Raw genomic sequence first — 27,866 nt, forward strand, 5'->3', positions numbered from 1 at the left:
ATTTTATGCTTCACTCTTTCAGAAGAGTTATTGACATTATTCACCACATAAAGAAGTAACGATAAGAATTCCCAGGTAGCATTCTAGAAGGAAAGCTATTGATACCCCTATGAATCAAAAACTTTAAATGCTCATAGTTTTGGTTAATGACCAGATTCAAAACTAGGGGTCCTGTCTTCAGTCCATTTGCATAGCAAGCACGTTGTTTTTACTTAGACTAAACATTTGTTTGGGATGAGACAGTGGAAGCCTGATGGAGATCTGAGGGGGATAAAGATAACCTTTTAAAAACGCTACTGACCTGGAGTGTATTTGCCACCATGATTCCTTTGAGGTACTATGAGGACACTGAAGCCTGTACAGTTTTGAGGAAGCACAGTTGAAGAAAACATTTTCAGGTTTAACTCCTTCTTTCTCTTAAACCTTATAGATTCAGAACGTGTTTTGGGGGTTCTTAATTTGTATATTCTGTACTTAGAGCTTCTAAAAAAATGGCATATCAGAACCTTAACCCTACTAATCATTTTATTAAATGTTCAAATTAAGTCAGTAAATCCTTAAGAGTCATTTTTCTAGGAGGGATAGTTAGTCATTCTTTCTCTGTGTGAGCATAGTCTTTTGTTCACACCTTTGTTGTAGCATTTATGACATTATGCTGCATTGGATTATACTTTTAAAAAATTTATACTTTCTGCTGGACTTTTAGTCTTCGGAGAGCACGCGTCGGATTTTATCCATCTGGGTATTCTCAGTATCTGGGGAAGTTCCAAGAACTTAGTAGGTACAGAGTAAAAGTGTCTGGAGCTTGGGAAGTATCCACAGCTACTTCCTCTGCAGATCTGAGAGTCTGGTGACTGTACTCGCACACAGTTAGCCCAGTGGCCCCATCATAAAGCGCAGAGCTGCTGGTTTGGTTTCCTGTGACATGCCCATCCTCACCTCTTCTTCTAAAGAAATGTACAGGCCACTTTCCTAGCTAGATAATTAAATGGATATCGTTTCTAAACTTTGTTTTTTTAAATCAGTACATTTAACTTTCTAATAATATCAATCACTTATCTATAAATAGTGATTTTTATTTTGTATACTGATTTCCTTAAGGGCTCCCAGACTCTGGTATTTTTCAAAATGACACATTGAATACAGTTTCTTTCGGAATATCTGATCAGCACATGACTGATCACAGTAGCTCTGCAGAACAGAAAGCAAATCAAATGTACTCCAATTGATGTGAGAGTAGATATCTGGGTAATTAGAATATTCCTAAGATAGAGTTAAACTGAACTGGAAAAGTTAACCTACCTGCCTATCCTCTACCTAATTCCTACAGAAGTGACTCTTAGATTTAAGTCAGTATTTAGAATTTTGATCATGAGAAGCAATGATAAAATAATGTAGCTTTATTTTCAAAAAGTAGAAATTTTAATTCAACTCAGCACACATCTATTACATGAGTCTACAATGAGACAAAACATTGTGGGTATTTGTGCTGCTTAGCGTCTTCATTTTTGAATAGTATGTTTGTGGTATTTTGGGCATCTACATGTGAGTATGTTTGGTAAACCTTTTTGATTAATTGAGTGAAATATGAACCTCTGTTATTGGCAAAACTTGTTAGTCTGGCCTTATTTCATTGTTATCTAAGTATTAGTCTTTTTATGATAGGATCTAAATCTTTGTATTCTGGAACATATTGTTAAGATAGGAAACAGTAAGGAATATGAGTGTGAGAGAGCCATCGAAAGCCTTCCTTTTAATTATAAACAGTAATTTTGTTACTACTACAGCAGATCAGAAATCACAGCAACTAGTCATATTCTTATTGTAGAGAGTTTATCCTGTAATGTAACAGAATTCCAGTATAACAAAGTAGATTATGATAAAAACTATACTAAAATGTTGGGTTACTCCATTAAAGGACTAGAGTAGTCCCTATTGTTTCTTCAGTATAAGAATGCAGTTGCTTTCTTTGATTTCTTTCATCAGTGTTTTATAGTTTTCTATATATAGGTCTTTTGTTTCTTTAGGTAGACTTATTCCTAAGTATTTTATTCTTTTCATCGCAATGGTGAATGGAATTATTTCCTTGATTTTCTTTCTGTTTTCTCATTGTTAGTGTATAGGAATGCAAGGGATTTCTGTGTATTAATTTTATATCCTGTAACTTCACTATATTCATTGATTAACTCTAGTAATTTTCTGGTAGTGTCTTCAGGGTTTTCTATGTAGAGAATCATGTCATCTTGCAAACAGTGAGAGTTTTACTTTTTCTTCTCCAATCTGGATTCCTTTCTTTCTTTTTCTTCTCTGATTGCTGTGGCTAAAACTTCCAAAACTATGTTGAATAGTAGTGGTGAGAGTGGGCACCCTTGTCTTGTTCCCGACTTTAGGGGATATGCTTTCAATTTTTTGCCATTGAGGATAATGTTTGCTGTGGGTTTATCATATATGGCTTTTATTATGTTTAGGTATGTTCCTTCTATTCCTTCTTTCTGGAGGATTTTTATCATAAATGGATGTTGAATTTTGTCAGTCTTTCTCTGCATCCATTGAGACAATCATATGGTTTTTATCTTTCAATCTGTTAATGTGGTGTATCACATTGATTGATTTGTGAATATTAAAGAATCCTTGCATCCCTGGGATAAAGCCCACTTGGTCATGATGTATGATCTTTTTAATATGTTATTGGATTCTGTTTGCTAGAATTTTGTTGAGGATTTTTGCATCTATGTTCATCAGTGATAATGGCCTGTAGTTTTCTTTTTTTGTGGCATCTTTGTCTTACACTGTTGGTGGGAATGCAAACTAGTACAGCCACTATGGAGACCAGTGTGGAGATTCCTTAAAAAAATGGAAACAGAACTACTAGCAATCCCATTGCTGGGCATACACATCAAGGAAACCAGAATTGAAAGAGACACGTGTACCCCAATGTTCATCGCAGCACTGTTTACAATAGCTAGGCCATGGAAGCAACCTAGATGTCCATCAGCAGATGAATGCATAAGAAAGCTGTGGTACATATACACAATGGAATATTACTCAGCTATTAAAAAGAACGCATTTGAATCAGTTCTAATGAGGTGGATGAAACTGGAGCCTATTACACAGAGTGAAGTAAGTCAGAAAGAAAAACACCAATACAGTATATTAACGCATATATATGGAATTTAGAAAGATGGTAACAATGACCCTATATGCGAGACACCAAAAGAGACACAGATATAAAGAACAGACTTTTGGACTCTGTGGGAGAAGGCAAGGGTGGGATGATTTGAGAGAATCACATTGAAACATGTATATTACCATATGTGAAATAGATGACCACTCCAAGTTTGATGCATGAAACAGGGCACTCGAAGCTGGTGCACTGGGGCAACCCTGAGGGGTGGGAGGGGGGTTCAGGATGGAGGACCCATGTACACCCATGGCTGATTCATGTCATGAATCCACCACAATATTGTAAAGTAACTAGCCTCTAATTAAAATAAATAAGTTAAGGAAAAAAAAAAGAATGCAGTTGCAACAATGAAAACAGGCTACTTGTTGAAGTTTATGGAGTCAAATTTTGCTTATACTTTGGTGAAATTTATTATCTACTGTTTTATTTTTCCAAGAGAAAATTGTCCTTTAATTGAGATGAATTGGTTTCTTGGCAGAATTATGTTCAACTGAGGTAAAAGTGACAGGAGTCGTCCTTTTATAGTTTTAGAAACATCAAATGATAAACTTGGATGAAAGGAAAAGCTTTCTTCTATAGAACCATTGTTTTCTTGTTTTTTTCCTTTTGAACCACTGGTTTTTTAAAAGAACATAAAAATGTATTTTGAATGTCTTTTTGAGTACTTTAATATATAAACTTCTAATTTTTTCCCACATTTTTGAAGATTAGGAAAATCATTATCTAATGAACCCATTTACTAAGGCTTGGGCTCCGATGTTGTGGCAGTTTCCTGACTAAAATGCATTGTAGGTGATAAGTTAAGGGCCCATTTTATTTTATTGTAAATGTTTCTGAGCCAAGGGCCACTGGGGCCAGTTCTGAGCTTACTCTCTGCCTGTTTTGGTTCTGACCTTTATTTCCACTCTGTCACAGAAAGTGACAATATAATGTCATAGGTACAGATTTCTGTGTTAATATTCCACATCCCTGAAACCAATTTCTCATTCTGAAGCTAGTTCATTGTTCTGTAGTATAATGGAGGGGATATAAGGTGAGGCTAATTAAGTACAAAAAATTACGGAACCAAATTGCTGGAATTCAAATGCTGGTTCCATCTCTTTTTAGCTCTGTGACCTTGGGCAAGTTATTTCTCTCTAAAATGGGGATGATTATACTACCTTTCTCATATGGCATTTTTGTGGATTATATGACTATTTATACACGCATCCTAGAAAAGCATGTGGCTCAAAATAGGTTACTTTGTAACTATTAGTTTTATTAGTATTGTTATGAACATAGAGTCCCCCCCAGGAGAGATCCAGGGCACAGGACTGATGGCAGGAGCCAAAAACACATGTCAGGACCTAACTATGGAGTTAGGTACAGGTTGTTTGCTTTTGCAGAAGAAAATGACAAACCAGGAAGGGAGAGATCTGTGTTTGGAACTATAGAAACAAGAGAGTAACAGGTCTTGTGACTCACGGCTACTCTAGTCTTGAGATCAGTTGTGTTTCATTTAAACTGGCAGAAAAAGCTCTGGTTAATAAGTATAAGGCTTTGCAAAGAGTCAAATGCTTCTGCAATGCATATACTGACTCACTAACAAGTAATCACTTTCAGTGACTTGTATAACTGAGAGGGTTTTACCTAGAAGTTGGCACATAAAGTGAGAAATTAGGGCATGATTTAAAAATACAACAAATGAAACATGTACAATATCCAACCACCCTACAATAAGATTTGATCTTCCTTGTTACATTCTGTAGTTTGATGCTACGTAATCTGTCAGAATTTTATTAATCCCACTTACACAGGCAGCCATCTGGACCTTCTCTAAGCAAGACCAGACCAGTATACAACTAAAATGATTGATGGGCTCTGGAATTGATTAGTTGTTCTGTGAGACAAATGAACTGTTTTGGCAGAAAATACCAGAGGTCACTGCTGTGGTCAGACACAAAAGCCTGTAGAATTATAAAGAGATGCTTTCATCATTGACTTAGAAAGTTAAAAATTTTAAACTATAATAGATTCTGAAAATATTTTAGAAATATTTTTTCATTAGTTGCCCTCTAGACCTGATTCGAAAGTGGTAGACTCTAAGTGTGTGTGTGTATATATATATATATATATATATATATATATAGTAAAAAAAAAAAACTAGAATAAAGGTTCTAATTTTATGCTTTAATTTTGTGTTTCTGGTGAAAATATGAACTGGAATAAAACTAGTGTAAAAGCCAGTCACTTATATATAAATTGTACTCTAAAATCTTCCTGAAAAAGATGTGATTGGAGAAAAAGCTACAGCATATATGGTTTTATTATAAGTGATTTATAAAATCAAATAGTATGAAATTCCATGTAGTTATTTTTTCAAAGCTTCACATTGTTATCAGCTTTTAACAAATCTGTTTAAGACTCTGAAGCATCCAGAGGATGCATTACACATATTTTGTACTTAAAAAGTTGAGTATTTGAATTTTTATGCTTTCAGTAGGCTACATCACTCTGGGATAATACTGTCCCACTGATATCACTGCTGTTACCATCAAAAAGATTCTCCTGGTAGTTAGTAGTGAAACTCTTCCCTATTTCACTGTGTTGCCTAGGATCAACATTGTGTTAAGACTTTGGTGATAGGTGATAAATTGGATGACATATGTCTTGTTACATTCTGCTTATTCTTTGAGGACTGCACAAGTGTGTATAGGCAAGTGGGCAACTCTCCCTTGAGAATGTGATTGCTCAGAATGAACTTGAGTTATGGATTTATTCAGCCTGTAAAACCTCAGCTGGCATAAATAATTGAGAAAGCAAAGGTTTGTCTGTGGTGCATACCTCAGGGACTCATGGCTCCTTTCCTCCTCTCTACCTCCCTTTCTTATGAAAATGATCCCAGTTGCACTCCTAGATAATAACACACCAAGCAATTAAAAGCCATGGGTGGCTGGAGAGAGGAGAAAAGGTTTAGTTAATGAGCTTTTCCTCTTCCAGTGCCCATGAGAGCCTCAGGAATGACAAGGCGATTAAAGCGAAGAGATAATTATAGATTATGTGAAAATGGGTCCCTTGGGACGAGCAGGTCTTGACATAAACAGTAACTGTTGTAAGAGTCTCCTGGCTCTCATATTCACCCTTTTCTTAAGTGCTTTATTTAGCTCCTGTGTGCTCAGTGTCATGATGCCAACCAAGCATATAGGCAAGTCCACCTGTTTGCAGATCAACAGCCCTTTCTGAAGAAGAGGTCATTCATCAACTAAAACCATCATCTTCTCTTCCTCTCTTCATCTCCCCTTCTCTTTCTTTTTCCTTCCCCCTCATCCTTTCCCCCACTTAGTTCTTTTTCTGTCTCTTCCTTCTAATCTTCTCCTTCTCTCTTTCTAATATCCTTATCCGTATGTAGTACCTTTGAAATGCTAGGCACTTAGTCTTGTTTAAGTCTTACAAAGTTTAGTATGTGTGTGTGTTTGTGTGTGTGTGTACACTCACAAGTATAAAGACATATTAGTTATGGATGTACTATGTCTATTATAGTAAAAGGTAGTCGTATGTATTATAGATAATATAAATAAATGTTTTCTTCTGTTAAATGCTTTACAGATGTATTAAAGAAAAAAATCCTAAAACTGTTAGCAAAGATGTCAGTTTTGTGTGATAGACAAAGTCATCTTCTCATTGAATTGTTGTCAGCTGTTCTCTCAGTGCTGAAAGCAAGCAATTTTGGTTCATTTCATTGCTTTGCAATTTATGAAGTCTTTGCTAATTGCATTGTATATATTAATAAATGCTGGTGTTTATTGACATTTGAATTCTGTATAAAAAAGACATTATTACATGATTTACATGGTTCCACTTTTAAAAATTTTACCCAATACAAAATTTTATATATTCATTAGATAAATATTAACAGTATATCATGTAAAGTATGTCATTCCTAGGCCTAGACATTGGTCTACCCTATCTCTTTCTCATCTCCTAACACATCAGAGATTCTGTGTCTTCATGTTCAAAATAATCCAAATTCATCTGCCTCTCATCGCTGCTATCATGCCTTCTGCAATAACATCACTACTCTACATCTCTTGGCCAGGACACTACAGAATGATTTGCAAACTGGATTCCTCACTTCCCTTGCTGTCTCCTCTAGATTTATAAATCAAATCTCCAATCACTTTCCTGCTTAAAACCCTTTAATGATTTCCCATAACACTTAGGATAGAATTTTAAAATCCTTAACCTGTCTTGCAGGGCCCCTCATCATCTCATCTAATGCCAATTTTCCCCTTCCCAGTTGTTCACTTTGCTCCAACAAATTGGCCTATTTTATTTCCTTGAAGGTTCAATTAATGTTTGTTGGGTGAATTGATTGAGAGTATTATACAAGAGTATGAAAAATGATTCCACCTTACAACATATGCTAAAATCTTAAGCTAGTAATAATGTCAGCTAACATATATTGATCACTTATTATATGCTAGTAACCATACTGCATGTGTTTTATACATATATTATTCCACTTAATCTTCAGAATGATCCTATGAGATGTAGGTATTATAAATATCCCTGTTTTACAGATGAGGAAACTGAGGCTCAAAGAGGTTAGGTTACTTGCCCAAGGTCACAGGTTATTAATTCTGTTCTTAAATGCTACACTGTATTGCTTCTGAGATGTTTGAGGAATCATTGTAATCTCCAATTACTGAAATTGAATTTGATAGTTGTTATTATATTAATATAGTGAGTATCTTCAGTTTACATTTTTTAATTAAATTTCTTTTCCATTTAGTGTTTTTAAAAATGTGCTTCACTGGTATAATTAGAGACTGTAGTCTTTCATTTATCAATATACTGATGATGATGTTTCCCTTAGATTAATTGTTTTTATTGATTTTAGACTTACCTTAATGGTTGAGAATGTAACTCATCTCTGTAGCCAAGAGATTCTATAGATTTTTCTGATGTGGGCACTGGTTTTAGAGGGATTGATCAGAACTGAACTACATTTTTTCTTATGGACACTTAAAGTATCAGAAATTTTCGATCAACTTTTTTAGAGTTAAGCAGATTTTAACAGGTGAAAATGCATTTTTAGTAACTAGTTTTTTTTAAGTATAATTTATGCCTAAATAACCTTTCCAGTATAACAAGTTATCTACAAGAAGTCCCTGGTATCTCTTCTTTGTTATTGTTTGCTTGAAAAAATATGAGAAAAATATGTTAAAAATGTCAGTGGTTTCATTTGAAGGGACTCTTATCAATGTATGTAAGATAGTGAATAGAACTTTTTATTTGAGGCTTTTAAGAATTTTCTGGTCCTAGAACTAAATACACTGCATATGTAACCCAGTCAGTTCAGTTCAGTTCAGTCGCTCAGTCCTGTCCGACTCTCTGCGACCCCATGAATTGCAGCACGCCAGGCCTCTCTGTCCATCACCAACTCCCGGAGTCTACTCAAACCCATGTTCATCGAGTCGGTGATGCCATCCAACCATCTCATCCTCTGTCGTCCCCTTCTCCTCCCGCCCCCAATCCTACCCAGCATTAGGGTCTTTTCCAATGAGTCAACCCTTCGCATGAGGTGGCCGAAGTATTGGAGCTTCAGCTTCAACATCAGACCTTCCAATGAACACCCAGGATTGATCTCTTTTAGGATGGATTGATTGGATCTCCTTGCAGTCCAAGGGACTCTCAAGAGTCTTCTCCAACACCACAGTTCAAAAGCATCAATTCTGCAGCGCTCAGCTTTCTTCACCGTCCAACCCTCACATCCATACATGACCACTGGAAAAACCATAGTCTTGACTAGACGGACTTTTGTTGGCAAAGTAACGTCTCTGCTTTTAAACATGCTATCTAGGTTGGCCATAACCTTCCTTCCAAGTAGTAAGCGTCTTTTAATTTCATGGCTGCAGTCACCATCAGCAGTGATTCTGGAGCCCAAAAAAGTAAAGTCTGACACTGTTTCCACTGTTTCCCCATCTATTTCCCATGGAGTGATGGGACCAGATGCCATGATCTTAGTTTTCTGAACGTTGAGCTTTAAGCCAACTTTTTCACTCTCCTCCTTCACCTTCATCAAGAGGCTCTTTAGTTCTTCTTCACTTTCTGCCATAAGGGTGGTGTCATCCGCATATCTGAGGTTATTGATATTTCTCCCGGCAATCTTGATTCCAGCTTGTGTTTCTTCCAGCCCAGCGTTTCTCATGATGTACTCTGCATATAAGTTAAATAAGCAGGGTGACAATATACAGCCTTGACATACTCCTTTTCCTATTTGGAACCAGTCTGTTGTTCCATGTCCAGTTCTAACTGTTGCTTCCTGACCTGCATACAGGTTTCTCAAGAGACAGGTCAGATGGTCTGGAGTTCCCATCTCTTTCAGAATTTTCCACAGTTTATTGTGATCCACACAGTCAAAGGCTTTGGCATAGTCAATAAAGCAGAAATAGATGTTTTTCTGGAACTCTCTTGCTTTTTCGATGATCCAGCGGATATTGGCAATTTGATCTCTGGTTCCTCTGCCTTTTCTAAAACCAGCTTGAACATCTGGAAGTTCACGGTTCACGTATTGCTGAAGCCTGGCTTGGAGAATTTTGAGCATTACTTTACTAGCATGTGAGATGAGTGCAATTGTGCGGTAGTTTGAGCATTCTTTGGCATTGCCTTTCTTTGGGATTGGAACGAAGACTGACCTCTTCCAGTCCTGTGGCCACTGCTGAGTTTTCCAAATTTGCTAGCATATCAAGTGCAGCACTTTCACAGCAGTCAGAAAATAGTTATTACTTGGTGAAAGTTATTACTTGGTGCAATGCAGGAGACATAGGTTTGATCCCTAGATTGGGAAGATTCCCTGGAGAAGGAAATGGCAACCCACTCCAGTATTCTTGCCTGGAAAACCCCATGGACGGAGGAGCCTGACAGGCTACAGTCCACAGGGTCACAAAGAGTTGGACATGACTGAGAAACTCCAATACTTTGGCCACCTCATGCGAAGGGTTGACTCATTGGAAAAGACCCTAATGCTGGGTAGGATTGGGGGCGGGAGGGGAAGGGGACGACAGAGGATGAGATGGTTGGATGACATAACCGACTCGATGGACATGGGTTTGGGTAGACTCCGGGAGTTGGTGATGGACAGAGAGGCCTGGCGTGCTGCAGTTCATGGGGTCGCAAAGAGTCGGACACGACTGAGCGACTGAACTGAACTGAGTGACTTCACTTTCTTTTCGTTTTATTCTGTTCTTCAAGAGCCTTTAGTCACTTAGCTAGTTTGTCAGTATATTCTTCAAGCCTAGGTTGTAATGTCAACTCTTCTGTGATGCCTTCTTTGCTTATCTTTGGTTGAGTGGCCCACTTCTTGCTTTGGGCCTCTACTTTATAGAATATTGGGTTGGAGCAATGATATTTGAAAAACCTCTGCTGATGTAGTTCGTACGAGAATGTTGGAAGACTGTTCCCTTTTATATTTTTATGATACCTTCTAAAACGTTTTTTAATAATTTTTTTTAGCTGTGCTAGGTCTTCATTGTTCCATGTGGACTTTCTCTAGTTGCAGCGAGTGGGCCTACTGCCTATTTGCGGTGTGTGGGCTTCTCATTGTGGTAGCTTCTCTTGTTGAGGAGCTTGGGCTCTAGTGTGTGGGCTTCAGCGATTGCGGCTTGAGGGTTCAGTAGTTGTGGCACACAAACTTACTGCCCTGTGGCATGTGGGATCTTAGTTCCTGGACCAAGGATTGAACCCATGTCCCCTGCACTGGCAGGCGGATTCTCAACTGCTATACCACCAGGCAAGTCCCCGCATCTAAAATTTTTATTTAAAAGTTTAAATAATTGCAAAGGGCATAATTTCTGACATTTTGTAAATAATGGAATTTTAAAATAAACATTCTTTTAGATGTAGCCAACAGAATCTAAATACTATAATGACAATCCATTTTTTAAAATGTATTTTAATCGGAATATAATTGCTTTACAATGTTGTGTTGGTTTCTGCTGTACAACAGTCTGAATCAACTATAAGTATACATATATCCCCTCTCTCTTGAGCTTCCTTCCCACCTGCCTCCCCCCTCAGGTCATCACGGAGCACCAGGCTGAGCTCCCTGTGCTATACAGCAGCTTCCCACTAGCTGTCTGTTACATACGTGACAGTGTATATATGGCAGTGCTACTCTCTCAATTTGTCCCACCCTCTCCTTGCCTCCCTGTGTCCACAAGTCCATTCTGTATGTCTGCATCTCTATTCCTGCACTGCAAATAGGTTTGTCAGTATCATTTTTCTAGAAAAAAATGGTGCTGATAATCCATTTTTTAAAAAACATATGAGCATGCCACCATTGAGGAAAACTGGGAAAATAGTACCAGTTCTCTGTATTATTTCTTACAGCTACATGTGAATCTTCAGTTGTCCTGAAATAGAAAGTTTACTTAAAAATAGAATTCTGATCTTGATTTTAAAGTATGTGTGTAAGTTCTTCTTTGTGTTTTCATTCATTCAATAAATTTTAATTATCTATTGGAATACTGTTTTAATATCTGGTTGCCAATTGCTTGATAAATACAATGAATTGAAATATTTACTGAATGTGTCTATTAAATAGTTAGATATCTGAGTTTATCCCATAAATGTGTTTAATTCTATAAGATCAGTGAAAAGTAAATAGACTTTAGATGGCTTGTCATGAAACCTAACTATCTGAAATAGTCTTTTGATAGGAAAATGCAATCTTTGTAGAAAGTGGTGCAGATAGCATTTTCAGGCATGAGCAAGAATCTCATCTTCCTGTGATTGATGAAAGTCAACCATACTTAAACATGATCCCTCTCTTCCACGAGTATGTGCCCTTACATTTCAAAAGAATGTCAAAGAAAGCGTGTGTGTGCGTGTGTGTGCGTGTGTGTGTGTGTGTGTGTGTGTGTGTGTGTGTGTGTGTGTGTGTTTCATTCAGATAAATGTAGTTCCTGTCAATTTTAGGAAATTTGGAGTCTCAAGAGAGTCTTTCTGTCTTGTGCTATGGATAATGTGGGACATTCTTGGGGGTATTCATGAAAATAACTCATACTCATCTGTAGAGAATGGATATGATAATTTTATCACATTCAGCAGAGAAAAGGAAAAAACCGAGACGCACCAAAAGAGAAGATAAAGTGAGAAGATGTAGAAAGGCAGTAACATTTTTTAAGGCTCTGCTATATTTGGTTTGCACATGTCATTTCATTTAAGTATAGAGAAAAATTTCCTTTGGAAGACTGCATTAACTGGGAAATACAGAGGGAAAAAGAGTTAGATTTGTATATTGTACGTAATCTTATTGGGGGCAAGATACAAGATACACAAAGATGTTGCTTCTGATGTTTCTCCATTTTGACCACTAGGTGGTGACATTGTATAAAGACAGCTTGGTTGCTGGCACGCTAGTCAAAACATGCATGACTTGGTGTTAGATAACTATTTAAAAACTAAGCCCAAGAGTATAACTTAATTTTTTTAAATTATTAATCACTCAGCTTTGTAACACATTCATGGTGATTTTATTGACTTTCCCATTTTATATTTAATTTACATTGTGTGCTCTACCCTGAAGTATTTTATAAATACTTCTATGTACAGTTTCAAACTGTACCTAACATACTTAGTAATGATAAACTAGAGTTGATAAGCAGGAATACAGATGAAAAAAAAGCCCTGACCTCCAAAAAATTCACATACCAAAACAAAATAATTGATATAAAGGATACATATAAGGAACACTGAGAATATATTAAGCAATAGAAACATGTTAAATAAGTTTGTATTTTATTTCCTCTCTTACTGCTTATGGCATAGGTGTACATGCCCATTTAGGATTAGAGAAGCAGGGCCACCCAGAAGGTCCTCTCATTTCTGAATAACCCTCCAATATTACTGGGTAAGGGTAACCTATATCCCAAGGATCCTCCATACTTTCCTTTCTGTGCCCCACCACCAACTCCCCAATATTTTCAATTCAAAACAGTTGGTGAGAAGTGCATTTTTTATTATGACTTAAAATGGCACAGCACTTTATGTCACAGTTGAAGTTGCTGCCTGTTGAATTAGAGGGGTCTCTGTTATTGTATTGAAGGAAACTAGGCCCCTTGTATCCCCAGGTCAGAATGCTGAATGCACTTTTTTCATAAGAAGTATTTTTTGTGAAAGTTAAATATAGCTAAAATAGTATTATATGAAGCCTTAATTTAAAAAATCAGACTTATCCTATTAGGGGTTTTGATCTCAGACTTCTCTATTTTTCTTTCCCCCAGAGTAAGTGATCTGGAAAAGCATTTTCTCTTCTGCAAATGAACATTTTCAAGAGATCATACTTTTTTTTTTTGAAACATTTTTTTCCTGGAGACTTAGCTCATTTTCTCTAGCTTGAGGTGGACTGTTTCTCCACTGTATTCTGATAGGCCTTTTTAAAGGTCCAGCTTCACATTATGTTAATAGTGTATAGATTAACACTATAGGGAACTTCTCTGGTGGTCCAGCAGCGAAGACTCCATACTCCCAATGCAGGGGGTTCAGGTTCAGTCCCCGGTAGGGAAACTAGATTCCACATGCCTCAGCTAAGAGTTCGCTTGCTGCAACTGGAAGATCCTGCATGCCACAACTAAAGATCAGAGATCACATGTACTGTGACTAAGGCCCAGCGCAGCCAAATAAATGAAAATAAATACAGTTTTAAACTGTATAGATTTTAATCATTTCAGCTATACTGTACATGCACTGAACACAGAGTTTCTTGCTTATCCTTGTTATCTGTTATAAACAGAATCTTGCCCAGTGCCTTGCATGTAGTAGGTTCTCAATTAAATACATCAAATGCATTAGGAAATCTTAGATGGTAAATGCCACAGGATTGTGGTTTGAGTTAATTACCTCTGACTGGGAAATAACTTTTTATAGGGTAAAAGTTATTGGCTTTTAAGATAGGAGACCTCCTATGGTCAGACACTTTAATTTCTGATAAATGGAAGCTATGGCCTTACATTTATCAAAAATACTAGTTATAATTTTTCGAACTCAAATTACATTCTTTTATGCCTGTTTGGAAAATTAAGCCTACATGTCGGACCATTTCATTATTAATATTCCACATTACCAATCCTTTGAGGACCTCATTGAAACTACCCACCCGCCTGTTCCCCCTGCTCCCTGCCAACACATTCATAAAAATGTATTATGCATTTGCACACATAATTCTGTATACTGTTTTAGAGGACTCATAGACCTCATGTCAAGAACTTCTGCTTTAGATTCTGCAATAGATTACAGCTTACGAGTTGAAGATGTGGCTTGATATAATAGAAAAGTATAAAAATGGACTATCTATAAAATCAGCTGATCTGAGTGAGTTCTAGCTCTTATTCTACCTTTGATAAATGTGATGCTATTTGACAGGTCATATAACATCTCCATACCTGTTTCTTTATCTGTGAAGTGAAGCTGTTGGATAACAATAAGTGAATTAGTACACTGACATACTTAGAGTAGTACTGGGTGTATAGTATGCTTCCCAGTCTTTATTTGTATTATCTCATGAAAGATTTATGAATTTTGTGATGCTGTAATTATCTTTCCCTTAAGAAAATTACTTTGGTGTGCGTGTGTGTTGTGTGTGTATTTGTGTATAATTTTTGAAAACTTGGATGGCAACCAAGTTATTCTGTTTTTCTGTAATAGAAGTAGTAGGTTTGCTCGATCCTTTGCTACCTCTATACTGGCAACGGAAAATGACCTCACTGCAGTGCTACAATTGAACATTCTGAGTCAGAGGATGTATGTGCCTGTCAGTGTGTAAAAGCAACTGGGGAGAGAAAGAGCATTGAGAAAATCTACTCAAGATGTTTTCTTAGTGTACTAGTGTAACCTGTTAAAGCAGATGAAGCTTTTCTCTATAATTATAGTTGCTAAGAACCTTAGTCTTTTCAGAGATTGGATGTATTGTCTTACTGAAAATCCACTATTGTTCATGGAAAATTCTTTACCAGATTCCGTTAATGTTTACAGCAAACAGATTGTATTAAAAATATGTAACTTTTCTGTGTTACCTATTAAGACAAAAACTTTTTTTTTTAAACTCCAATTAGGGAAGAAGACAAAGACATATTTGATTACTGCAGGGAAAACAACATTGACCATATAACCAAAGTCATCAAAACAAAAAACATGGATGTGGATATGCAAGATGAAGAGGTATGAAACAAGTATATTGTCCTTTCCCCAGTAACTATATTTCTAGAAAACGGTGAAAATCTTGGTCAATCCAGTTATTTCAATGCAGGTCCACTATTTAAAGGGATCCTATACTAAATTATTTTGTAAAATATACTATTATTGATTTGTTTTGTGAATAGAACTGTTCACATATTGAGCTTAAACTGTCCCTGCATTATAGTTGTTAAAAAAGAAGCAAAACTTGCTAATCACTTTGAAACATTTTTCTTTTTTTTTTGAATCATTTTTCTCATTCTGTGATAATGCGGTAAAGATGACTGAAATGACCATCTTCAATCAAAGGTGGCAAGTGTTAGGAAGAGGACATGTGGTGATCATAGATAATGTGTAGAGTAGATAATTGACTTCTCTATTAATTGAGAGCTCTCTGTACAGGTTAGCCTTTAATATTATCTCACTTTTAGGCAACATCTTTCCTGTAATATGTTTTCAAAGACATCTGGAACTGAAAATGTAAGGCTGTAATTCTACAGTAAAGGGGGACCAGTGATACTGGTCCCATCTCTCTCTCCTCACTCTCTTAACATAGTTATTATCACAGCTTTTAGTTCAGTTTTCTTCTTGAATCTCTATTGTATCAATGTTTTTATTATTATTACAAATTATACTATAATTATGTAATATAGTCAATTATAATATGCACAGTGAAGTCAAGTGGGCCTTAGAAAGCATCACTACAAACAAAGCTAGTGGAGGTGATGGAATTCCAGTTGAGCTATTTCAAATCCTGAAAGATGATACTGTGAAAGTGCTGCACTCAATATGCCAGCAAATCCAGAAAACTCAGCAGTGGCCGCAGGACTGGAAAAGGTCAGTTTTCATTCCAATCCCAAAGAAAAGGCAATGCCAAAGAATGCTCAAACTACCGCACAATTGCACTCATCTCACATGCTAGTCAAGTAATGCTCAAAATTCTCCAAGCCAGGCTTCAGCAATACGTGAACCGTGAACTTCCAGATGTTCAAGCTGGTTTTAGAAAAGGCAGAGGAACCAGAGATCAAATTGCCAACATCCATTGGATCATCAAAAAAGCAAGAGAGTTCCAGAAAAACATCTATTTCTGCTTTATTGACTATGCCAAAGCCTTTGACTATGTGGATCACAATAAACTGTGGAAAGTTCTGAAAGAGATGGGCATACCAGACCATCTGACCTGTCTCTTGAGAAACCTGTATGCAGGTCAGGAAACAACAGTTAGAACTGGACATGGAACAACAGACTGGTTCCAAATAGGAAAAGGAGTACGTCAAGGCTGTATATTGTCACCCTGCTTATTTAACTTATATGCAGAGTACATCATGAGAAACGCTGGGCTGGAAGAAACACAAGCTGGAATCAAGATTGCTGGGAGAAATATCAATAACCTCAGATATGTGGATGACACCACCCTTATGGCAGAAAGCAAAGAAGGACTAAAGAGCCTCTTGATGAAGGTGAGAGAGGAGAGTGAAAAAGTTGGCTTAAAGCTCAACATTCAGAAAACTAAGATCGTGGCATCTGATCCCATCCCTTCATGGGAAATAGATGGGGAAACAGTGTCAGACTTTATTTTTTGGGGCTCCAAAATCACTGCAGATGGTGGTTGCAGCCATGAAATTAAAAGACGCTTACTCATTGGAAGGAAGGTTATGACCAACCTAGATAGCATATTTAGAAGTAGAGACATTACTTTGCCAACAAAGGTCTGTCTAGTCAAGGCTATGGTTTTTACAGTAGTCATGTATGGATGTGAGAGTTGGACAGTGAAGAAAGCTGAACGCCGCAGAATTGATGCTTTTGAACTGTGGTGTTGGAGAAGACTCTTGAGAGTCCCTTGGACTGCAAGGAGATCCAACCAGTCCATCCTAAAGGAGATCAGTCCTAGGTGTTCATTGGAAGGACTGATGTTGAAGCTGAAACTCCAATACTTTGGCCACCTCATGCGAAGAGTTGACTCATTGGAAAAGACCCTAATGCTGGGAAGGATTGGGGGCAGGAGGAGAAGGGGACGACAGAGGATGAGATGGTTGGATGGCATCACCGACTCGATGGACATGGGTTTGGGTAAACTCCGGGAGTTGGTGATGGACAGGGAGGCCTGGTGTGCTGCGATTCATGGGGTTGCAAAGAGTCGGACACGACTGAGCGACTGAATTGAACTGATTATGGTTATAATATAACTATATTATTATGACTATGTAAATATTGTTTGCTGAGCTATGGACTCTACTATATGTATTAGTCAACTTGTGCCATAGCAAAAAAAGAAAAATTTCAGTAGCTAACAACATTTATTTATTGTTCATGTTTCAAAAGACTTGGAACCATTTGAGACTCTGCTGGGTTCTACTAGCCTTGTTTGTGCTCAGTTCATCTTGATTTCACCTCTTTTCATCTGAGATCTAATCCCAATGGATAGACCCTATGTGGGGCAGACAGAACCAGATCCCACAAATACATTTAAAGCTTTCCTTGACTGTAGTGTGTGTCACATCTCCCTGCTTTCCTTTGTCTAAAACAAGTCACGAGGCCAAGACCCAGGTCAGTATCATAGGAAGTCTGCTCTGATTACAAGGAAGCAAGGCAAGGGTAAAAAGTGAATGAATGAATTATGTAATCATGAATAATTCAATCTACATTCCATGGTACAACATTTTGTTTTTCTTAAAGTTAATGCTGCTGCTGCTAAGTCTCTTCAGTCGTGTCCGACTCTGTGCGACCCCCTGGACTGCAGCCCACCAGGCCCCTCCGTCCATGGGATTTTCCAGGCAAGAGTACTGGAGTGGGGTGCCATTGCCTTCTCCGCTAGCATGTGAAATGAGTGCAACTAAAAACTGCACTATTAAAGTTAAAGTTAAAGTTAATAGTGGCCTCTTTATTTGCTTTTATACCTTTCTTGGTCTTCTATGTTCCTTTTTTTTTTTTTTTTTTATAAATTTATTTATTTTAGTTGGGGGCTAATTACTTTACAATATTGTAATAGTTTTTGCCATACATTGACATGAATCAGCCATGGGTTTACATGTGTTCCCCTTCCTGGACCTCGCACCCACCTCCCTCCCCATCCCATCCCTTTGGGTCATCCCATTGCCCCGGCCCTGAGCCCTTGTCTCATGCATCGAACATGGAATGGTGTTCTGTTTCACATATGATAATATACATGTTTCAATGCTATTCTCCCAGAACGTCCCACCCTCACCTTCTCCCTCAGAGTCCATAAAATTGTTCTATGCATCTGTGTCTCTTATTCTGTCTCACATATAGGGTTATCGTTACCATCTTTCAAATTCCATATATATGCATTAGTATACTGTATTGTTGTTTTTCTTTCTGGCTTACTTCACTCTGTATAATGGGCTCCAGTTTCATCCATCTCAGTAGAACCGATTCAAGTGTTCCTTTTATTAACTCTTCCCTCAACTTGCCCAATAGAGGTCTTCGCATGCAGTCAATCCCATGTCTTTCCTTTTTTTTTCTTTAGCAGTGTCCTTCTGGAACCTTCCTTCTTTCCTTCCTTCCTTCCTCCTTCTTCATCTCTAGTCTGGACTGGTTGTTCTCTCAGCCTCTCGCACAGATGTCATCCTGGCGTTACATTTTACCGCTGTCCTCGGAATTCTCTTCCCCTTTCTCCTGGATTTTTCTGTTTTCTGGATCCTAGGTCTTCACCTTTTATTGTTTACTTCTGTTTTGTTGGAGTGTCTCCTCCTCTAGCTTCCTCTTTTATTTATTTCCTGGTTTTGAAGGAGCATTTCCTTCAGCAGCTTCCTGGGAAAGGTAAATGTTTTGAGAACTTCCTTGTTGAAAATGTTTCTGTCAGAGCTCTTGACATATCCCACATGCTCAATAAAGATTTGATCAATTGTGAATTAATGAATGATAGAATGAATGAATAAGCAGAAGCAGTATAGTATAATGGTGACAAGCTGGACTACCTGGGTTCAAGGGCTAGTACTGTCACTTCCTAGCAATATGACCTTTGTCAAGTTTATTCTGTCTCAGTTACCTAATGTGTAAAATGAGAATAGTACCTGTGTCAGAAATGTTGTATTAAATGAGTTAATGTATATAAAGGACTTAAACAGTACCTGAAACACATACACCACAACATCAATAAATGTCTTGATTGTCCTTAGTGAATAATATGAATGAAGGATGATGATATAATGAAGAAATCACTTAATTCTTTTTTCTAAGACTTAAATTTTTTTTAAGAGCAGAGCAGCTTTAGTGTTTTAATAAACTTGAGAGGAAGGTAGACGTACATTTTTTTTTTTAAACCAAGGATGTTCATTAATATATCATAATCACCCAAAGTCCATAATTTACTTTAGGGCTCACTCTTGGTGCTGTACATCCTATGTATCTGGACAGATGTATAATGACATAGTCATCATTACAGTATCATACAGAGTATTTTCATGACCCTAAAAATTCCATGTGCTTGCCTATTTGCACCTTTTGCTCCCCTGGCAACCGCTGATCTTTTTCTTGTCTCCATAGTTTTGCCTTTTCCAAACTGCCATATAGTTGGAATCATACGATATGTAGTCTTTTCAGATTGGCTTCTTTCACTTAGTAATAATTTGAGTTTCCTCCATATCTTTTGATGGTTTGATAGCTCATTTTCTTTTTTGTTGTTGTTTGGTCACTCAGTCATGTCCAACTCTTTGTGGCCCCATGGACTGCAGCACTCCAGGCTCCCCTGTCTTTCACTATCCCCTGAGTTTGCTCAAACTCATGTCCATTGAGTCGATGATGCGGTTCAATCATCTCATCTTCTGTTGCCCCCTTCTCCTGCCCTCAGTCTTTCCCAGCATCAGGGTCTTTTCCAATGAGTCAGCTCTTAGCATCAGGTAACCAGAGTATTGGGGCTTCAGCTTCAGCATCAGTCCTTCCAATGAATATTCAGGGTTGATTTCCTTTAGGATTGACTGGTGTGATCTCCTTGCAGTCCAAGGGACTTTGAAGAGTCTTCTCCAGCACCACAGTTTGAAAGCATCAGTTCTTCGATGCTCAGCCTCCTCTATGGTCCAACTCTCACATCTGTACATGACTACTGCAGAAACCATAGCTTTGACTTTATGGACCTTGATAAGCAAAGTGAGGTCTCTACTTTTTAATACACTGTCTAGGTTTGTAATAGCTTTTCTTCCAAGAAGCAGGCGTCTTTTAATATCATGGTTGCAGTCTCTGTCCACAGAGATTCTGGAACCCAACAAAATAAAATCTGTCACTGTTTCCATTTTTCCCCATATGTTTGCCATGAGGTGATGGGATTGGATGCCCTGATCATTTTTTGAATGTTGAGTTTTAAGCCAGTTTTTTCACTCTCCTCTTTCACCTTCATTAAGAGGCTCTTTAGTTCTTCTTCACTTTCTGCCATTAGAGTGGTGTCATCTGCATATACCAATCATATACCAATAAGCTGACATACCCAGCTTATTGGTATGTCTCCTGGCAGTCTTGATTCCAGCTTGAGCTTCTTCCAGCCTAGCATTTCACATGATATACTCTGTATATAAGTTAAATAAACAGCATGACAATATATAATTTTGATGTACTCCTTTCCCAATTTTGAACCTGTTCGTTGTTCCATCTCCTGTTCTAACTGTTGCTTCTTGACCAGCATACAGGTTTCTCAGGAGGTAGGTAGATAAGTTAAGGTAGGTAATTCTCTTTAAGAATCTCCCACAGTGTGTTGTGATCCACACAGTCAAAGGCTTTAGCGTAGTCAATGAAGCAGAAGGAGATGTTTTCTGGAATTCCCTTGCTTTTTCTATGATTCAATGGTTGTTGACAATTTGACCTCTGGTTCCTCTGCCTTTTCTAAATCCAGCTTGTTTATCGGAAGTTCTCAATTCATCTACTGTTGAAGCCTAGCTTGAAGGATTTTGAGCATGACCTTGCTAGCATGTGAAATAAGTGCAACTGTGCAGCAGTCTGAACATTCTTTGTCATTGCCTTTCTTTGGGATTGGAGTGAAAACTGACCTTTTCCAGTCCTGTGGCCACTGCTGAGTTTTCCAAATTTGCTGACATATTGAGTGCAGCATTTTCACAGCATCATCTTTGAGGATTTGAAATAGCTCGGCTGGAATCCCATCACCTCCACTAACATTGTCTGTAGTAATGCTTCTTAAGGCCCACTTGACTTCACACTCCACTGGCTCTAGGTGGGTGATTACACCACCATGATTATCTGGGTCATTAACACCTTCTTTGTATAGTTCTGTGTATTCTTGCCACCTCTTCTTAATATCTTCTGCTTCTGTTTGGTGTCTGTCCTTTATTGTGCCCATCTTTGCATGAAATGCTCCCTTGGTATCTTTAATTTTCTTGAAGGGGTCTCTAGTCTTTCCCATTCTATTGTTTTCCTCTATTTCCATACATTGTTCACTTAAGAAGGCTTTCTTATCTCTCCTTGCTGTTCTTTGGAACTCGGCATTCAGATGGGTGTATCTTTTCTTTTCTCCTTTGCCTTCAGCTTCTCTTCTCTTCTCAGCTATTTGTAAGGCCTCCTCAGACAACCATTTTGCCTTTTTGCATTTCTTTTTCTTAGGGATGGTCTTGATCACCGCCTCCTATAAAATGTTACTAACCTCTGTCCATAGTTCTTCAGGCACTCTATCAGGTCTAATCCCTTGAATGTACTTGTTACTTCCACCATATAATCCTAAGGGATTTGATTTAGGTCATATCTGAATGGTGTAGTGGTTTTCCCTACTTTCTTCAATTTAAGTCTGAATTTGGCAATTAAAGAGTTATGATCTAAGCCACAGTCAGCTTCCAGTCTTGTTTTTGCTGACTGTATAGAGCTTCTCCATCTTCAGTTCCAAAGAATATAATCAATCTGATTTCTGTATTGACATTTCCTTTTAGCATCCAAGAATATTCCATTGTCTAGATGTTCCACAATTTACTTAACCATTCACCTCCTGAAGGACTGTCCTTGGCTGCCTCTGAGTCTTGGCAGTTATGAATAAAGCTGCTATAAACATCCATGTGCAGATTTTGTGTGGACATAATTTTTAGTACCTTTGGGTAAATAAGGAGAAGTATGAATTCTAGAATATATTGTAAGAATATGTTTAGTTTTATAAGAAACCATGAAATTTTCTTCCAAAAATGTCTGTACCGTCTTGTAATCCTACCATCCATGAATGAGGCTCTTTTGTTAGGTACATAAAGAATTTTTATGTCTTGGAGAACTGACCTCTTTACCATTATCTAATGCTGTTCTTTATCACATATAACTTTCCTTACTTTGAAGTTTGCTCTGACTAAAATTAATATAGCTATCCTGCTTTCTTATGGTGTGTTAGCATGGTAGTTTCTCTCTGAACATTTACTTTATATTTGTTTACATATTTAAAGTAGGTTTTCTTTTTTAATAGTGTATTGTTGGATTGGGTTTTTGATCCATTCTGACAATCTGTCTTTTAATTGATACATGTAGGCCACTGACATTCAAAGTGATTACTGATATAGTTGGATTAATATTTACCACATTCGGTATTTGCCCTTATTTTTTGTTCCTGTTTTTGTCTTCCTCTCTTTTCTTGCTATTTGTGAGTAAGCATTTAATATGATTCCATTTTCTTTCCCCTCTTAGCTTCTCAGTTATGCTTTTTCTAACCTTTTATAATGGTTGCCCTAGAGTTTGCAAGATACACTTATAACTAACCCAAGTCCACTTTAAATAACATGATACCATTTCATGGGTAATGTGAGTGCCTTATAAAAACAAAATATTCCTAATTCCTCCCTCCTGTCTCTTGTATTACTTCTGTCACTCATTTCACTTATATAAAAGCATACATAGGCATATGTACATGCATGCAGTGTATGCCTATGTATATATTTGTATGCATCTAAGATATGATATATAAGCTTGTATAATCAAATACAGTGTTGCTATTATTTTGAACAAACTGTTAAATCAATTAAGAATAAGTTTTTATTGTATCTTCACTATTCCTTCTCTGATGCTCTTTCTTTATGTAGATCCAGTTTCTAACCTACATTGTTTCCATTCTCTCTAATAAATTTCTCTCAATATTTCTGGCCAGGCAGGTCTACTGGCAACAGATTTCTTCACTATTTTTTTGAGACAGTCTTTATTTCTCCTTCACTTTTGAAGGATGATTTCTCAGGATACAGAATTCTAGGTTAGCAGGGGTTTTTCCTCAACACTTTAAATGTCACTCCACTCTTCTTGCTTGCATGGTTTCAGAAGAGAAGTCTGATATAATTCTTATCTTTGTTTTCTCTATAAGCAATGTAGTTTTTTCCTTTGGCTTCCTTCAGAATTTTTCTTTGTCTCTGATTCTCTGTAATTTGAAAATGATATGCATGGTGTAGTTTTTGAAGTATTTATCTTGCTTGGTATTCTCTGAGCTTCCTGGATCTGTGGCTTGACATCTGGCATCAATTTGAGGAGGTGCGGTTATTGTTCAGGTATTTCTTGTGTTTCTTTCCCTGTTTCTTCTCCTTCTGGTATCCCCAACTATGCATACGTTACATCTTTTGCATTTGTCCCACAGCCCTTGGGTATTCTGTTCTGTTTTTTGTTATTATTGGTGTTTCCTGTCTTTGTTCTCTTTGCTTTTCAGTTTTCAAGGATTCTATTGATACATCTTCTAGCTCAGAGATTCTTTCTTCAGCTGTTTCTGGTATGCCAATAAGCCTGTCACAGGCATTTTTAATTTCTGTTGCAATAGGTTTATATTTTTTTAATCTCTGGCATTTCTTTATGGCTTTTTATTTGGATTTCCACTTCTCTGCTTACATTGTCCATCTGTTCTTTTTCTTGTTTTAGATATTCTTGTTTTAGATATTTGGTTGCCTTGGGTCCTAATTGTGGCACACAGGATCTTCACTGCATTATGCAGGATCTTTTGTTGCAGTGCATGGACTCTTTAGTTGTGGCACAGGGGCTTAGTTGCTCTGCAGCAAGTGGTATCTTAGTATCCTGACCAGAGATTGGGAAGCCACGTTCCCTGAATTGCAAGGTGGATTCTTAACCACTGGACCACCAGGGAAGTCCCTGTCCATCTGTTCTTGCATGCTGCCAGCTTTATATATTAGAGCCCTTAGCATATTAATCATTGTTGTTTTAAATTCTCCACCTGATAATTCCAACATCTCTGCCCTGTTTCATTCTGATGCTTATTCTGTCTCTCCAAATGGTGGATTTTTTGCCTTGGGGTTTGCCATGTAATTTTTACTGATAGCTGGATGTGATATACCAGATAAAAGGAACTGCTATAAATAGGCCCTTAGTAATGTGTTGGTGTGACGAACTGACTTATTTGAAAAGACCCTGGTGCTGGGGAAGATTGAAGATTGGAGGAGAAGGGGACGGCAGAGGATGAGATGGTTGGATGGCATCACCAATCTCAATGGACATGAGTTTGAGTAAGCTACAGGAGTTGGTGATGGACAGGGAAGCCTGGCGTGCTGCAGTGCATGGGGTCGCAAAGTCGGACATGATGGAGGGACTGAACTGAACTGACTGAATATGTTGGTGAGGGGTTGGGGAGAGAAAGTGTTCTGTGGTCCTACCATTAGGTCTCAGTTCTGTACTGAGCCTGTGTCTCTGAACTGGGAATCTCAGAAATGTTTCTCTCTTCTTTTTTTAATCTCCCTTTGAATGGGACAGAATGGCTTGAGTGGACAGAATGGCTAGAGTGGAGTTAGCTATTTCCCTTCCCCCGGGTCAGTTGGACTCTGATAATACCCCAACAGGTTAGGTGCTGGTTAACCTTTTCCTCTCAAGGCAGGCCTTTTCAGGGCATATTTCAGAATGGATCATTTCCCTTTCCCCTACCCAAAGCATAAGGGGATGTTTCTCTGACATTTATTGTCAGAGAACCTGGTCATGCTCCTGGTGGTAAATCTCACATTATTGGGGGTGTGTGTGTGTGGAGGAGTTGAATAGACGCCTTTGGAGTTTTACCCTCAGAGTTGTCTGCACTGAGCCTCCAGCGGTTTATCAATCATAGCCAGGGTTTCCTACCTGGAACTGGTTCCCCGGGTGGTCTCCACATATAAGGCTGTGCTCCAGGCTGTCAGGTTCACCTGTCTCTCTCTAGTCTCAGGGGCAGTAGTTTGCCCTGTATACTCCCATCTCTTATGGATCCAAGAAGAATCGTTGATTTTTCAGTCTCTTCAGCTTTTTGTTTGTTGTTAAGGTGGAGTGGCAACTTCTTAGCTCTTTATATGTGGAACTGGAAACCAAAAGCCCACTTAACTTTTCAAGGTCACTTTTTCACTGGAAATGATTGTGTGTATACTATATGATCCCTATTAGAATTCTCCATCTTTCAAATACTACTATTTTATACAGTGTGGGTTATAGTTTACAGAGTACTTTCACCACATTCACAACTCTGTAAGGTACTTCCACTTTTTTTTACCAGTTGTCTTCACAACAGCTCTGAAAGGTTACCCTTATTTTTCAGACAAGAACTGCTTCAGATATGTACATGTTACTTGTTCAAATACATACAACTGCTGAGTCTAAAAGAGTGAAATGTAGTTCTGAGAGAATGTTCTTTTCACCACTGGATTTAAGGAGGATAATCAGTTTCCAGTCAGCCCTGCTAGTGTTATACTCTGACTTGTAACAATTTCTTTTATAAAATAGTTAAATTCACATGTGACCTCTGCAGAGATCATTGGACAGCAGTAATAGGGATAAAGTAAATGTCTAGAACACATATGGCTTATACTAAACAACACCACATTTTATGTGTGAAAATGAAAGAAAGCCTTGTAAAATGCCTTGCTTCCCTCATTTAGTGATTTTGATATAGTACAGTTTCCCAGGTCTTCCAGTTTGTTAACCATGCAGCTACCTTTACCCCCAGCCTGCCAGAACACTGTGTTTCCATGAACAGATGAAGTGCTTACACATTCATAGACTGAGACACCCTGAATTCAGTTGGGTTCTCTCATTGCTCCAAGCAGATTTCTGCCCTTTCAGCCATGACAACTCAGGCTGGGCTTTGAATATTGATGGCAAGCCCTTTTATTATTAATCAGGGATTTGTATGAATTAATTTAAGAACATGAGGGAAATGGGAGCTTAAAATTAGAATCACACTTAACATCCTAAATGAAATAAAGGGTACTGCTTCATGACATTTAAAGCTCTAGCAAATGAAACAACTTTGTAAGCTTTGATGGTAGATTAAAAGTATATAATCTCACAGTTAACTTTCTAGCTAAATACTTTTAACCTCTTTATCAGAAAAAAGACATTTCCCTACTATAATAAGTTAGGTAACGATAAAATTTTGAAAAGACATCTAGTTCTTGTGTTTGTCTATCTAATATTTCAACTTGAGATATTTCACTACTGATTGCCTAAGATTCTGTGGGATGGTGTATGACTTTATTTAAAATGTCCACCCAGCAGATATATCCCAATTTCAGTCTTTCCCTAAGATGATTAAAAATTACATTTATTGCACTTAAAATGTTCTGTGAGCACATAAAGAAATTTAATAATAGTTATAATATGATAAGCTATATTTGCACCCCATATATTGAAATAAATATTATTATTATATTGCCTAAAATGCTTAGATTTGAATCTATAGCTATCATAGCACATAAACATATATATAAAATGCTTTTTAAGTAAAATATTCCTATTTTATAATGAAGTTATTTTATTATGTATAAGGATAGTTCCTGCTGTGTGTCATTTAAGTTGTAATTGCTGCTAATATATTAATAGTAAGTTATACATTTCTAATTTGAGAAAATTATTCAATACATAGTGTTTCCTGCTGATACGGTAATTAGGACATTGTTTATATTTTAGGTAAAAGAAAAAGTTTTGTAGTTATACTTACTTTTCAGGACACTATCTATATATCAGATGTTCCAAATTTATAGCATCATGGTGTTATGTGTACTCATTTTTTATTTATATTACAACTTTTATTAAAGTTTTTAATGATTTGCAGAAATGTTTGAAAACTGCAGTATAGGTAATATGAAGAGAAATGTAAGAGCTTTTAAATTTTTTAAATGGTGCTTCAATTTTTATTTTTGAGTCATACTAATATAACTCTTTACACATGCCACATATTTACAGGTTTTTCAAGAAAATATCTTGGCTGATTTAAATAATTTGTAAAGTATACTTGTTATGAACAGAATATTTCTTGTCAATCATCAGGCACATTTTATGTCTGCACTATTCTTGTCATATACATTGTTTCTTAGATCAGTGCCATATTAGCATACGCTAAATACATGCTCATTAGTGTGTATTTTAAACTTTTATATTAATTTAAATTTGTTAAATGTAGCGATGTAATAATGTTTGAACAAATTAGATGACATCATTCCAATGTATCTATCATCAGTCCCCCCAGAAGGATTTATACAATTTATTAGTTTTCCGTAGATTCTTGTCTAACGCACTCCCCAAATTCCTCTTTTATTGA

General features: G+C 37.3%; 1 protein-coding gene across 8 annotated transcripts in view; it reads left to right on the top strand.

Moving 5' to 3' along the window:
• ACBD6 (acyl-CoA binding domain containing 6) overlaps nucleotides 1-27,866 on the top strand; it is a 194,383-nt gene that overhangs the window by 57,703 nt on the left and 108,814 nt on the right. For all 8 annotated transcript variants that reach the window (XR_014052382.1, XR_014052381.1, XR_014052380.1 and 5 more), the window contains exon 5: nucleotides 15,277-15,382. Coding sequence is in view for 5 of the 8 variants with exons in the window: in XM_081485838.1 (XP_081341964.1) it covers nucleotides 15,277-15,382 (106 nt within the window). In the remaining 3 variants the exon portion in view is untranslated. The remainder of the gene's footprint in view (nucleotides 1-15,276; nucleotides 15,383-27,866) is intronic.

This window comes from Giraffa tippelskirchi, chromosome 5 (assembly GCF_054371585.1).
Source record: "Giraffa tippelskirchi isolate mGirTip1 chromosome 5, T2T-mGirTip1v1.2.pri, whole genome shotgun sequence".
NCBI lineage: Eukaryota > Metazoa > Chordata > Mammalia > Artiodactyla > Giraffidae > Giraffa > Giraffa tippelskirchi.